Source organism: Salvelinus sp. IW2-2015, linkage group LG23, assembly GCF_002910315.2.
Source record: "Salvelinus sp. IW2-2015 linkage group LG23, ASM291031v2, whole genome shotgun sequence".
NCBI lineage: Eukaryota > Metazoa > Chordata > Actinopteri > Salmoniformes > Salmonidae > Salvelinus > Salvelinus sp. IW2-2015.
The window spans coordinates 33,112,038-33,126,226 of record NC_036863.1 but is presented as its reverse complement, the minus strand read 5'-3'; the positions used below and the strand labels follow the sequence as shown (position 1 = coordinate 33,126,226).

At 41.8% G+C, this 14,189-nt stretch overlaps 1 protein-coding gene and 1 long non-coding RNA gene across 2 annotated transcripts; both read left to right on the top strand.

Moving 5' to 3' along the window:
• The first annotated feature begins 1,266 nt into the window (after positions 1-1,266).
• Positions 1,267-12,125, top strand: LOC111950187 (galectin-9-like). The gene is made up of 4 exons (XM_023967597.2): positions 1,267-1,607; positions 10,812-10,900; positions 11,050-11,257; positions 11,412-12,125. Exons 1-4 carry the CDS (start codon positions 1,578-1,580, stop codon positions 11,547-11,549), a joined length of 465 nt encoding a protein of 154 aa, XP_023823365.1. The 5' UTR covers positions 1,267-1,577; the 3' UTR covers positions 11,550-12,125.
• On the top strand, positions 2,539-3,711 carry LOC139022911 (uncharacterized). The gene is made up of 2 exons (XR_011473976.1): positions 2,539-3,199; positions 3,432-3,711. It is a non-coding gene; the product is annotated as an uncharacterized lncRNA (long non-coding RNA).
• Positions 12,126-14,189: the final 2,064 nt, after the last annotated feature.

The following is a 14,189-nucleotide window of genomic DNA, read 5'->3' as shown; positions in this document are numbered from 1 at the left end:
TAACATATGTAGATTAACTTCTCTCAGCTACGGATCCCTTTTACGGGATCACTTTCCTACACAACCGCTAGAATTGCAGGGCGCAAAATGTAAAAATATTACTAAAAATATTTATAATCATGCAATCACAAGTGAAATATACCACAACACAGCTTAGCTTGTTGTTAATCCGCCTATCGTGTCAGATTTTGAAAATATACTTTACAGCGAAAGAAATCCAAGCTTTTGTGAGTGTAGCTTTCAATGCTACAACAAGCTATCCTTATATTAGCTTAGTTAGCATGGTCAGAAAAGCAATGAAATTAATCGCTTACCTTTGATAATCTTCGGYTGTTTCCACTCACGAGACTCCCAGTTACACAACAAATGTTATTTTTGTTCGATAAATATTACTTTTATCACCAAAAAACGCCATTTGGGTTGCGCAATATGCTCAGAAAATCTAAGCCGTGTTCCGTTCGTCAAATTCCAAAAAGTATCCGTAATGGTCGTAGAAACATGTCAAATGTTTTTTATAATCAATCCTCAGGTTGTTTTTAACAAACATAATCGATAATATTTCAACCGTACCATTACCTATTCAATAAGAGACAAACGGAAAATGGGGAGCTCCTCTCGCGCGCACAGGAACTATTCAGAGGACACTTGACTAGTTTTGAAAAAACTTGTTCATTTTTCAAAATAAAAGCCTGAAACTATGTCTAAAGCCTGGTCACAGCCTGAGGAAGCCATTGGAAAAGGAATCTGGTTGATACCCCTTTAAATGGAGGTTAGACGGGCCAGGAAACACAGTTAAAAAAAATATATATATCACTTCCGGGTTACATTTTCTCAGGGTTTCGCTTGCAGAATAAGTATTGTTATACTCACAGACAATATTTTGACAGTTTTGGAAACTTTGGAGTGTTTTCTATCCTAATCTGTAAATTATAAGCATATTCTACGATCTGGGCCAGAGAAAATGTCCGTTTACGTTGGGCACGTTATTTTCAAAAATAAAAAAAATCTGACCCCTAGCGCTACATATGTTAATGTAGGCTATTTTGAGCACTTTTCTGGGATGCTTGCTTGTTTTCAGTGCTTTACTGGGAAGCTTAGTAGAAGTAGATATTCTCATGTTATTTATGTTAGTGCATGGTGAGCTGCACACAGTGGACTTCCTACTAGGGCACACCGCCTCAGTGCTAACAGCATAAATCTGGTTCATAGACACGTGATTGCGGCAAACAATAGCTGTAGGATCAGCAGAGGCATTCGGGAAGTTAGAGGGACATACATTAGATTACTTACATTATGTCTACCACTGCCCCTTGTATAATGTACATTTGCTAAAGCATTATGATGACTCAGCGATACAGTGGTAGGGATTAATTGAGCTGGGTTTAAGAGTGCATAGAGACAGTGCAAAAAGAAAAGCGGATGGCTTGACCGTGTTTCAATTAGTGTAAAATAATGATGACCGCATGAGTCATTGTGAGAGAAATTTATAGACGTGGCAGAAGAGAACTGCCGAACGTCTACATGCTGCACTCTCTAGATTCACCATAAAGACAGACAGATCAGAGCCACACTGCAGCATGGATTATCAGCAACCCTTCTGCAATCCGGTAAGAATTCTACTTTGGCATTATTAACATGTACTTTTCAGGCCCCATTATGTGTGAGGTTTGGGAGTCAATTTGATACTTATTTTTGCTGTAATGTTCCACAATATTTTTATATTCTGGACCCACAGATTTTCTTCTAGCCCAGCACGCACTAGCACATCCGATGCAACTAAAATCAGGTGCAATGGGTCTGTTAGTGATACATTTAGTGGACTAGAATAAAAATGGGTTCCTCAGGAACAGGACTGAAAAACATTGAATAGGTCTGTCTATATTTCCTGTCATTTTCATATCCACCTTTGACACCTAAAAACTTAAGTGATTGATATAATTAATGAAAGAAGGTAAGAAGTAAGGAAACTATAACCTTTTAGGGTGGGTTGCACCAACATGGTTTTAATTAATATAGGATTAGAGCTAATCTAGGTTTTTTAAATCTAGGTTTATAATTAATCAGAGATGTGTGGCACCACTTCATTTTAAATCTGGCTCAGTAAATCTATAATTAACGGTTTTAAACTATGTGACGTGTTACACCAATATATTCGTTTTTTCTTGAGTTGAAACGAAGTAGCTAGCCTACTTGACAAATGAGGCCACAAAGTTGCTGCTCCTTGATAAAATAATAACAATGTAACGTTTGAACTATTGCAACTCCATCGTGAAAGGTTCTCATGGGTTGGCTGATTTGAAATAAAATCAGTTTTTTTACCAGTACTAGACAGATAACTAATTTGTTAGCTACTGTAGCTAGCTAGTTTATAAACAAAGCTAGCTAGCATTAAATATAATGTATTATTGTCATTACTTATTTTGGCATGTATTATTTGTCAGCTACCCACCTGATCATGGCACGTTAAAGTTGTTCACATTTCTCCGCTAATGAAAACCTCGTCGGAACTGATGGAGGAATTTAGTAATGTACTGGAGGATAAAAAGACAGACAATACGACTGTCAAAAAGGAGGAAGACACAGACACCTGGGCCATTTTATGCAGCAGATTTAATGGATCAACACGGATTAAAGAGAAAACGGACCCAAATCAAATAAAGGCGTGCTGGAAAAACGTAAAAGCGAAAGCGAAAGCAAAAAAAGGATGCGGCAGAGGCGAGTGCTATTTCAGACCGGAGGGGGCCTCCGTCCAAGGGAATTGATCCTCTCCCAGAAGATTTGAGAGATGATTCCCAAGCAGTTTGCCCCTCTCCTTAACCCCTATGATGACGACGGGCAACTCGGCCCACCAATATTTAGTAAACATAAATAACTGGTAAATATCAATGACTATAATGCACGTTAAAACTAACTTACTTCACTACAATGTTAACACAATCATCGCGGGATGAACGGTGTCAGCCACCGGTAACGTGTGGGTGCTTTATATGCGCTACAGTCAATTATGATTGCATGTCTACTTATAGTCCGAGGGCTTACATCGCAAACTTCCCTTGCTTGGCTAATCATTTGGACCACCGACCAAGTTGGCGACGTTGATTCCCRCAAGGGCATAAGGCGGACGAGGGTGTGTCTTTTAAGTGTTTGGACCGTATTTAAACTTTCTTCAGCAAAGATGGCTGAAGGAATGGAAGAAAATGTAAGTGATTATAACGTCACAACGAATCATGCAAAAATGTACTGTTGACAGGAATATGTTAGTTCATGTAGAGACAAACTATTATGCTGAATTGTTTTATCATGAAGTTCATTTACGAAAATCTCGATTTAGCAAGCTAGCTGACTAGCTAACATTAGCCATCTAGCTGGCGAGCTTTATGTGTTTTGTGACATGCGTATGAAATTGTAATTCTGGTTGTTTAATGTTTTAGGGACTCCTGAAACAACCAGCAAACCAGGCTGTCGTAATGGGAATCAGTGGATGTAAAGAATCTAGCTAGCTAAAGCATTTACTGCAAATTGAATGTACAATTTTGGAAGCTTGTCTTGCTGATATTTGCCATGCAATGCAGAAAGATGAAATAACGTAGCTAACTATGTTCTTCCTTATTGTGCAGTGGAGGATAAAAAATACCTGTATTGTAACCTGTACATTTAATATATTCACTGATCATGTACTCTACCTTGGCAAATAAAGGTGCAGTTCAGGTATGAATGTCTTTGAGATTATTTCAGTCATATCCAATACCAGGAGTATCACATTCCAGTCTTTGAATGATGCTGTGTCTGCATTACAATTATACACTTCAACAGTGTTTACCAATCTTGGTTCTGGGACAATGGTTACACATTATTCGTTACAGACTAGAAAAGGGATTTAACTAGTTAAAGGCTGATATTATATATTATATATATATTTAAACAGTACACTACACTTCCTATGCATCATGTAAATACTCTAAAACCAGTTAATCGCAATATCTAATGCCCTTCATTTCCATTGATCTGATAAACACAGGATATATGTATTTCAACCAGTAGAGAATGTTAAACTCTTTATTGAAAGAAGTTCATTATCCAAGTGTTATAAATACCTACATTATAAATATAATTCTAATATTATAAATTCAATCTGTATTTCAATGCACATCTGTTGTGCAGTATAAAAACAGAGGAAGAAAGGAGGTGGTGAGAGAGGTGAAAAAGACAGAAAGGGAAAGAGGTAAGAACATAGGAGCAGGGAAGGCAGCATATAATTAATGAATCACAGTGGAACCCAAATATTCTCTCAGTTCGTCACAATTACATAATAGTGTCGGCCCGAAGGTTATCTTAAAAGCGGGTGAGGTGGCTGATGGGACTGGGGGAAGGCATCCTCTCACACCAAAACATATCTAAGGATGAGGGAGAGCATGTTTAAGCCTTGTGTTTTTATTCTAACATTGTTAGTCATAATCAGGAGGTGAAATGCAAAACTGACCTTGGATCATTAACTCTGGGACTACTACATCTATCTGTTTTTCAATGTAAAGCATCTCTTTAATAATGGTTCCTGTTGACCTGACCAAGTGATCTCTCACCTCTGATCATGCTGTGCCCTCTGTTTTATTTTTTACTTAACCAGGTAGGCTAGTTGAGAACAAGTTCTCATTCACAACTGCGACCTGGCCAAGATAAAGCAAAGCAGTGCGACAAAAACAACACAGAGTTACACATGGAATAAACAAACAAAGTCAATAATACAATAGAAAAAGTCTACATACAGTGTGTACAAATGAGGTAAGATAAGGGAGGTAAGGCAATAAATAGGCCATAGTGGCGACGTAATTACAATATAGCAATTAAACACTGGAGTGATAGATGTGCAGAAGATGAATATGCAAGTAGAGATACTGGGGTGCAAAGGAGCAAAATAAATAACAGTATGGGGATGTGGTAGTTGGATGGGCTATTTACAGATGGGCTATGTACAGGTGCAGTGATCTGTGAGCTGCTCTGACAGCTGGTGCTTAAAGTTAGTGAGGGAGATATGAGTCTCCAGCTTCAGTGATTTTTGCAGTTCGTTCCAGTCATTGGCAGCAGAGAACTGGAAGGAAAGGCGGCCAAACGAGGAATTGGCTTTGGTGGTGACCAGTGAGATATACCTGCAGGAGCGCGTGCTGCTATGGTGACCAGTGAGCTGAGATAAGGCGGGGCTTTACCTAGCAAAGATTTGTAGATGACCTGGAGCCAGTGGGTTTGGCGACAAATATGAAGTGAGGACCAGCCAACGAGAGCGTACAGGTCGCAGTGGTGGGTAATATATGGGGCTTTAGTAACAAAACAGATGGCACTGTGATAGACTGCATCCAATTTGTTGAGTAGAGTGTTGGAGGCTATTTTGTAAATGACATCGGCGAAGTCAAGGATCGGTAGGATAGTCAGTTTTACGAGGGTATGTTTGGCAGCATGAGTGAAGGATGCTTTGTTGCGAAATAGGATGCCGATTCTAGATTTAATTTTGGATTGGAGATGCTTAATGTGAGTCTGGAAGGAGAGGTTACAGTCTAACCAAACAACTAGGTATTTGTAGTTGTCCACATATTCTAAGTCAGAACCGTCCAGAGTAGTGACGGGCGGGCAGGTGCGGGCCGCGATCGGTTGAAAAGCATGCATTTAGTTTTACTTGCATTTTAAGAGCAGTTGGAGGCCACGGAAGGAGAGTTGTATGGCATTGAAGCTCGTCTGGAGGTTAGTTAACACAGTGTCCAAAGAAGGGCCAGATGTATACAGAATGGTGTCGTCTGCGTAGAGGTGGATCAGAGAATCACCAGCAGCAAGAGTGACATCATTGATGTATACAGAGAAGAGAGTCGGCCCGAGAATTGAACCCTGTGGCACCCCCATAGAGACTGCCAGAGGTCCGGACAACAGGCCCTCCGATTTGACACACTGAGCTCTATCTGAGAAGTAGTTGGTGAAGGCAGTTGAGTCGTGAGGCAGGTGAGGCAGTCATTTGAGAAACCAAGGCTGTTGAGTCTGCCGATAAGAACGTGGTGATTGACAGAGTCGAAAGCCTTGGCCAGGTCGATGAATACGGCTGCACAGTAATGTCTTTTATCGATGACGGTTATGATATCGTTTAGGACCTTGAGCGTGGCTGAGGTGCACCCACGACCAGCTCGGAAAATAGATTGCATAGCGGAGAAGGTACGGTGGGATTCGAAATGGTCAGGGATCTGTTTGTTAACTTGGCTTTCGAAGAACTTAGAAAGGCAGGGTAGGATAGATAAAGGTTTGTAGCAGTTTGGGTCTAGAGTGTCTCCCCCTTTGAAGAGGGGGATGACCGCGGCAGCTTTCCAATCTTTGGGTATCTCAGACGATACGAAAGAGAGATTGAACAGGCTAGTCATAGGGGTTGCAACAATTTCGGCAGATCATTTTAGAAAGAGAGGGTCGAGATTGTCTAGCCCGGCTGATTTGTAGGGGTCCAGATTCTGCAGCTCTTACAGAACATCAGCTATCTGGATTTGGGTGAAGGAGAAATAGGGGATCTTGGGTGAGTTGCTGTGGGGGGTGCAGGGCTGTTGACTGGGGTAGGGGTAGCCAAGTGGAAAGCATGGCCAGCCGTAGAGAAATGCTTATTGAAATTCTCAATTATCGTGGATTTATCAGTGGTGACAGTGTTTCCTAGCCTCAGTGCAGTGTGCAACTGGGAGGAGGTGCTCTTATTCTCCATGGACCTTGCAGTGTCCCAGAACTTTTTTGAGTTTGTGCACCAGGATGCAAATTTCTGTTTGAAAAAGCTAGCCTTTGCTTTCCTAACTGCCTGTGTATATTGGTTCCTAACTTCCCTGAAAAGTTGCATATCACGGGGGCTATTCGGTGCTAATGCAGTACACCACAGGATGTTTTTGTGCTGGTCAAGGGCAGTCAGGTCTGGAGTGAACCAAGGGCTATATCTGTTCCTGGTTCTACATTTTTATGTAGCCAGTTCAGATGCGGGAGGGGTTCAGCGACACAGCTGATATAACCTAGAGGATTTAGGGAGAAGAGAGAGGGATGAAGTGAAGGAGAGAAACTTTTATTGAGAAAATAAGGTAGTTAAAGAGACCGTGTTCAACATGAATCTGTGTGTGGCCTCACCTGGTGTCCACACCACACTAAGTGGCTGCAGAGTACTTTATGCTGAAAAACATAAACAGACACATGAGGACAAACATAACGTAGTTATATAAATAATATAGTGTTTTACTATTCTCCATGGTTGGCCCTCTTGCCTATTCTTTGAAGGTGGAAGGAGCCACAGTATTACACCTGAGCCTGCTTACTGCACAACACAATCCATCAATCAGGTTGATACATGGGTGTGTAGGTGTGGATTATAGGGTGTCTCATTGTTTGTTTTTGTTCAGACATCACAGCACCCTCACCTGAGAAGTAGAAATCAAAGTCATAGAAACTGGGAATTGAATAACTGCAGTTGACATAGCTAAGTAAATGGAGGAATACTCTTATTGCAATGTGAATGGCTCTTAAAAGAGCCTTTGTTTGTGCATAGTGTAGTCTATGGTGTTGCCAGGGAACAGCACCCTCTTCAAAGAAGTAGGAGGTGAAGATCTCCCGCACACAGATTGCCTCTGGTCCTCGTGTCCATCCTCAAGAAGTTATGCAGGACACAGGTAGCCTTCACACACCTGKATTCCTCCAGGAGGKAGTCCCAGATGGCCCTGYTCACCCAACCTTGCAGTGCCCTACACGTTAACTGTAGGCAATCYTTTTGAAYGAATCTCCAGTTACAAGGTATCTGTAGGAATATGGAAGATAATGTAATTATTTGACTTTTACATCACCAGGTCATTGTGGATTACTAAAGCATAATATCCCTGATAACTTATCATGATTNATTGTGGATTACTAAAGCATAATATCCCTGATAACTTATCATGATTGTCAGGACCCGGTGTGAGAAAGTCACTAATAGTCGGCAGAACCCAGAAGATGAGGCAGACACAGCAGTACTAGAGACGGTGGTTTAATCAAAGTAAAAGATCTTCAGGCAAAAAATGTAAATCCACAACGTCAAAAGAAAAGCCAAGAGAAAAAATGGATATCCTCCAAAATACAATGAAAATCCACAAAGTGGTAAGAACAGCAGGAAAAAACAAACCTCAAAAGACTAATAAAAAAATAAACAAGAACAAAACCAGAGTACCTCTGGAAAATCCAACAAGAGAAATATATGTTCAAAGCATGGCTGGGGCTGGGTGCTAACATACAAACACTGAGCAAAGAACTGAGGAACACTAAGGGTTTAAATACCTACAAAGAAATAAGGCACAGGTGCAAATAATAATTAGACCAAGGGAAAAACAAAAGGTTCAAAAAAGGCGCAATGGGGGCATCTAGTGACCAAAACAATCCTGGCCAAATCCCGACAATGATAACATTGGATTGATAGATGCATGGGCACACATGTGCATGTGACAATAACAGGATCATATCAAGGATAGCATCACAAATGAATACGTAAATACCACTCGAAGCTTGATTGAGTTGATCATTTGAGTCAGCTGTGCAGTGCTAAGGCAAAAACAAAAATGTGCACCCCTTTGAGTCCCCAGGACAAGGACTGAGAACCACTGCTCTTCATTGGGACCTCTTCATGTGTAGAGAGGCTTTCATAGCGCTCTTTAAATGAGGAAAGAAAACCTCACAAGAAGCAGACTTCATTATAGTCAAATTACACCGCACTGACCAATTTTGTGTCCTCCAGTCTTATCCTCACTGTTGTGTTCTTGTGCTTCTAGTTCCACCCTGTATTTTATTGAGAATAAGAAAGTCTTAATAATACATATGAATACAGATAGCCTAATTAGGAATTGTACTTGTCGATCAAAATATATTGCTTTTTACATGTTACCAATGTCACATTATACACACCTTAGGCTGCAAAATGGTTCTCAATCAAGGTTCTCCTCACAGCATTCCCATTTGGATTGGCAGCATGTTGCACCTAGCCATCTTCTTCATTCTCCTCAGGTAGGTCCTCTTCAGCCTCCTCAGGTAGCTTGTGTCCTTGTCTCTTGCCAAAGTTATACATAACCACCACTGCAATAATGATTGTCAGCGTAGTGTCCATCTTTGTGCGGAGCCCCTCTAGGCAGTGGAATCTTTTTTTTTCACACTCCAAAAAATCTTTCAATGAGACCTCTTACCAGGATATGAGAGGTGTTGCATTCTCTCTCTTCAGGTTTCTGGGGGTTTTAAAGGGGAGTCATAAGGCACCCACGACAGGCATATCCATTGTCACCTAGTAGGTGGCCTTCATATGCCCCCCTTTCCAGCATTGCACACAGATGACTATTGTCAAAGATTCTGCTGTCATGGGTGGATCCTGGCCATCTAGCTACGATGTTGGTGAGCTGACCTTTGTCATCACAAACAGCCTGCACGTTGATGGAGCAGTAACCTTTCCGATTACGAAATAGTTCTCCGTTCTCCCCACCAGGGTTGGGAATAGGAATGCGTGTACAGTCTATTGTCTAGTACACCTGGGAATCTACCTCTCCTGTAAAATCCAGCTGCTGTTTCCTCTGTAGGATTGAACCTTATGTACCGGCAATAGCACTGGACACTGACTACAATCCTGCAGACAGTTGACTTGTGGAGTCCAAAAATATCCCCATCCACCATCTGGAAACATCCAGTTGCATAGAACCGTAGGGCCACCAGGAGCTGCAGTAGTGGGGGTACAGCCTCGTTCCTATCACTCCCATGCTTAATGGTTGTCCAACCTTTCTTGTCAGTTGCATTACAGAGTCCTTGGAGAAGCGGTATCTCCTTGAAAACTCATCATTATCATAAAACTCAACAAGATTCAACCTGTCTCTAATTATTCTCTAAAGAACTCTGTCGTTTTGATCTCTCCACGGTGGATATGCTGCCATTTTATCAGTTAAACCACCTCAAGTGGCAGTTCAGAATTAACTTTCCATCTAAGTTTATATATATTTTTTACATGTAATTGAGCAACAGGCTTAAAATGTATCTAGGTTTAAAGTGAAAACTAAAGGATTTAATTGACCTAAGATTAATTTAAAACTAGGTTTAAAATTTGGTGTGACAAGATGAATAGATAAACCTTGATTTAACCCAGTGTGGCAGATGGCAGGGAGAGGTGAGGGGAGTGGTTATTGAGGGGAGATATCTTGCAGCCCGCTGGCTCTACCCCTGAGCCTTACATAGACTTCCTGCCCCAATGAGGCGAGGCTGTGGATCATTAAGCCAGGGAGTGCTTGGAGATAAAGGAGGAAGCAGCCTGCACAAAGGGGCATAGAATGGAGAGAAAAATGTGGGTTATGAAGAGCGAACAATATCTGTGAGATTACCTGTTGTGACCTGGACTGTCAGATTACCCCCTTTGTCTACCGGATCGGCTAAGGACCTGAGTTTTAGGGTTACCCCTGGAGAACGGAAAGGACAACGAGAGCAGCTTGTGGACTGAAGTAGTTGGTGAATTCCCCCTTCCCCCGTGTACAAAAATCCCTAATAAACTCCCCATTTGCATTCTAGTTGTGCTACTGGTGCATGTTTTGTTATTGAACTTGGTGACGTGGAAACCCCACACCCTTGAGCCTGCTACACCAGTTTAAGAGTTAATCCATGTTGGTGCAACCCACCTTAGATTGTTATAGGTTACAAAATGCTTGATGTGGTCATTGTGAATGTAAAAGTTTTGCAATGTCCCTGGCCTTATCAGGCAGACTACCTAGCTGGTGAACGAGATTAGCTACCCAGCCTGGTCAAATGTTTTTTGCTTCATGCCCTAGAGCGTGCCATTCACAGGCCGTATCCAGGGAGCTCTGCATGAGGGGAAGACCATCACTGTGACAGGGAGAGTCCTGCCAGAAGCCAGGAGGTAGACCTACCTAGTATTGAAAACATCTCTTTTTGACAATAGGACAGCCATGTCTCCGTAAACTCAGTCTTGTCACTCACTATCAGCACAGGAGGGATCTTGTTAAACCTAATCACTTTCAAATATGGCCCCCTTTCTTCTCTCTATAGGTTTCATGTGAATTTGCAATGTGGCTCAAAAGAAAAACCCAACATAGCCCTCCACTTCAACCCCCGATATGATGAATCCAACCGCCATGTGGCCTGCAACACCATGCTGTGCTCTAAGTGGGGCCCAGAGGAGCGTAAATATTATATACCCATGGCCCAGGAGGAACGATTTACCCTCATGTTCCGAGTCAACCGAGATTCATATTCGGTCAGGAGACTTATCACTGATACTTAGGCTACACATTTTTCTTTTGACTGTCTAATTGAATTGTATCAATATTCTAGAGCAAAAAAGATTCATGCCCTTATTTTTCCTCAATGTGCCATTGATTTCTTGTCTCCTAAATCCTGTTTTATCCCAGGTGATTGTGAATGGTGCCCACTACATGGAGTACCTGCACCGGATGTTAATCACCGAAGTGGACACCATCCTCGTGTATGGGGATGTGGAGATCGAATCCATTGCCTTCTTCAACCCTGCAGTGACATTGAGTATCTGACAGGTCCTCCGTTTGGGAGAATACTGTACATCTTTGCAGTATTCTAGAGAAGCTATTATGCATATTTTTTTTATCATAAAGTTAATTTCCGATCATCTCGAATAAGCTAGCTAACATTAGCCAGCTAGCTTTATGGGTGTTGTGACATGCGTATGAAATTGTAATTCTGGTTGTTTAATGTTTTATAGACTCCTGAAACAACCAGCAAACCAGGCTGTCGTAATGTGAATCAGTGGATGTAAAGAATCTAGCTAGTGTTAGGATTTATGTTTATGCACTATAGCCTGCTACCATATTGTATGAAGATGAATATTGTTTTGTTACATCTGCATTGTTTGTGTGTATGTGTGTAAAGACTGAGCAATATAGAGTGACATGCTATAAAAGCTGTGGTCAATCTGGAGAGGGGAGGGGTGCATATCTCCAGGCCAACCAGGGAGGGCAGGACACTGGACAATACCATATACGGAACTGTTTGAGTGTAGCATCTGGGGAGCGGAACAAGACAGATCTAATCTACCCAAAGACCAGATGCGGACACCTGCGAGCACCAAGGGACTGGGACCAGTCTGAGTGCCAGCGATAGGCTGAGGCAAAGTTAAAACCAGACGCTCGCTCTAACATCTACTACTGTGATAGGCAAGGACGGGTGGAAATATGCCTGTCATAGTATAATAACTATGTTTGCGCACATTCCAGAGTTCTCTTGTTTTATCCTGCGTGGTGATACATCGAACCCGTATATATGAAAATTGCATTTGCCATTTATTGCTTGCGAAATTAAAAGTAATTAAAGAAAGTTAGCAGACTTGCTTTTATTTTTCCTGAATACCGGATTCGATTACGCAGCGCTTACAGTGGACCCGGATGTGGTCCGATTTAAGGACCTGCTGGTCTTTGACGAGCCAGCTAATTGACCGTTACTGTCGTCGGATGGCGTTTCTCAAAAAAGACCGGTCTAATAAAAGGTAAGCAGATACCTATTGTAATAAATATACTAAAGTCTGCATATTGGCATTATCCAAATTGTATTTTGTGAGATACCTGTTTGATGTAATTACCAAATTCCTTATCTCCAATATACGAATAGTCTAAAATACTGTGGATCGCGTGGTGGCAAATGCAATTTTATTTGATCAAAATCATTCAATAATGCAATGTGTAAATTAAATGTACTGAATGCATGACGTAAGTCGGGCTTACAAAGTATAAGTGAGGGTAATATATACATAACTAAAAGTAATGTTATGAGGCAGAGCAAGTGTGTATGACGAGGTGCGGAACCTACATACAGTGGGGCAAAAAAGTTTAGTCAGCCACCAATGTGCAGTTCTCCACTTAAAAAGATGAGAGAGGCCTGTAATTTTCAAATAGGTACACTTCACTATGACAGAAACGAGGGAAATCCAGAAAATTCACATTGAGGATTTTTATTGAATTTATTTGCAAATTATGGTGGAAAATAAGTATTTGTCAAAACAAGCAAGATTTCTGGTCTCAACAGCCTGTAACTTCTTTCTTTAAGAGGTCTCTTGTCCTCCACTCGTTACCTGTATTAATGGACATGTTTGACTTGTTTCAGTACAAAAGACACCTGTCCAACCCTCAAACAGTCACACTCCAAACTCCACTATGGCAAGACCAAAGAGCTGTCAAGGACAGAAACAAAATTGTAGACCTGCACCAGGCTGGGAAGACTGAATCTGCAATAGGTAAGCAGCTTGGTTTGAAGAATCTACTGTGGGAGCAATTATTAGGAATTGGAAGACATACAAGACCACTGATAATCTCCCTCGATCTGGGGCTCCACGCAAGATCTCACCCCGTGGGGTCAAAATGATCACAAAAGGTGAGCAAAAATCCCAGAACCACACCAAATGATCCCAAAGTGACCTAGTGAATGACCTGCAGAGAGCTGGGACCAAAGTAACAAAGCCTACCATCAGTAACACACTACGCGCCAGGGACTCAAATCCTGCAGTGCCAGACGGGTCCCCTGCTTAAGCCAGTAAATGTCAGGCCCGTCTGAAGTTTGCTAGAGAGCATTTGGATGATCCAGAAGAAGATTGGGAGAATGTCATATGGTCAGATGAAACCAAAATATAACTTTTTGGTAAAAACTCAACTCGTAGTGTTTGGAGGACAAAGATGCTGAGTTGCTCAAAGAACAATACCTACTGTGAAGCATGGGGTGGAAAACATCATGCTTTGGGGTTTTTTCTGCAAGGGACCAGGAGGACTGATCGTGTAAGGACAGAATGAATGGGCCATGTATCGTGAGATTTTGAGTGAAAACGTCCTCCTCCATCAGCAAGGGCATTGAAGTAGAATGCTTGCCGCCTCCCCCGGGTCTTTCAGCATGAACAATGATCCCAAGACAGCACCGCCCGGCAACGAAGGAGTGGCTTCGTAAGAAGCAATTTCAAGGTCCTGGAGTGGTAGCCAGTCTCCAGATTCAACCCATAGAAAATATTTGGAGGGAGTTGAAAGTCCGTGTTTGCCCGCAGAACAGCCCCAAAACATCACTGCTCTAGAGGAGATCTGCATGGAGGAATGGCCAATACCAGCAACAGTGTGTGAAACCTTGTGAAGACTTCAGAAAACGTTTTGACCCTCTGTGTCATTGTTTCAGAACAAAGG

Excerpts from the sequence above, each read along its gene's own strand:
- LOC111950187 (XM_023967597.2), top strand. The coding sequence starts at position 1,578 with ATGGATTATCAGCAACCCTTCTGCAATCCG. Across the intron at positions 10,901-11,049 it reads GTCCTGCCAGAAGCCAGGAG|GTTTCATGTGAATTTGCAAT; the intron begins GTAGACCTACCT and ends TTCTCTCTATAG. Across the intron at positions 11,258-11,411 it reads TCAACCGAGATTCATATTCG|GTGATTGTGAATGGTGCCCA; the intron begins GTCAGGAGACTT and ends GTTTTATCCCAG.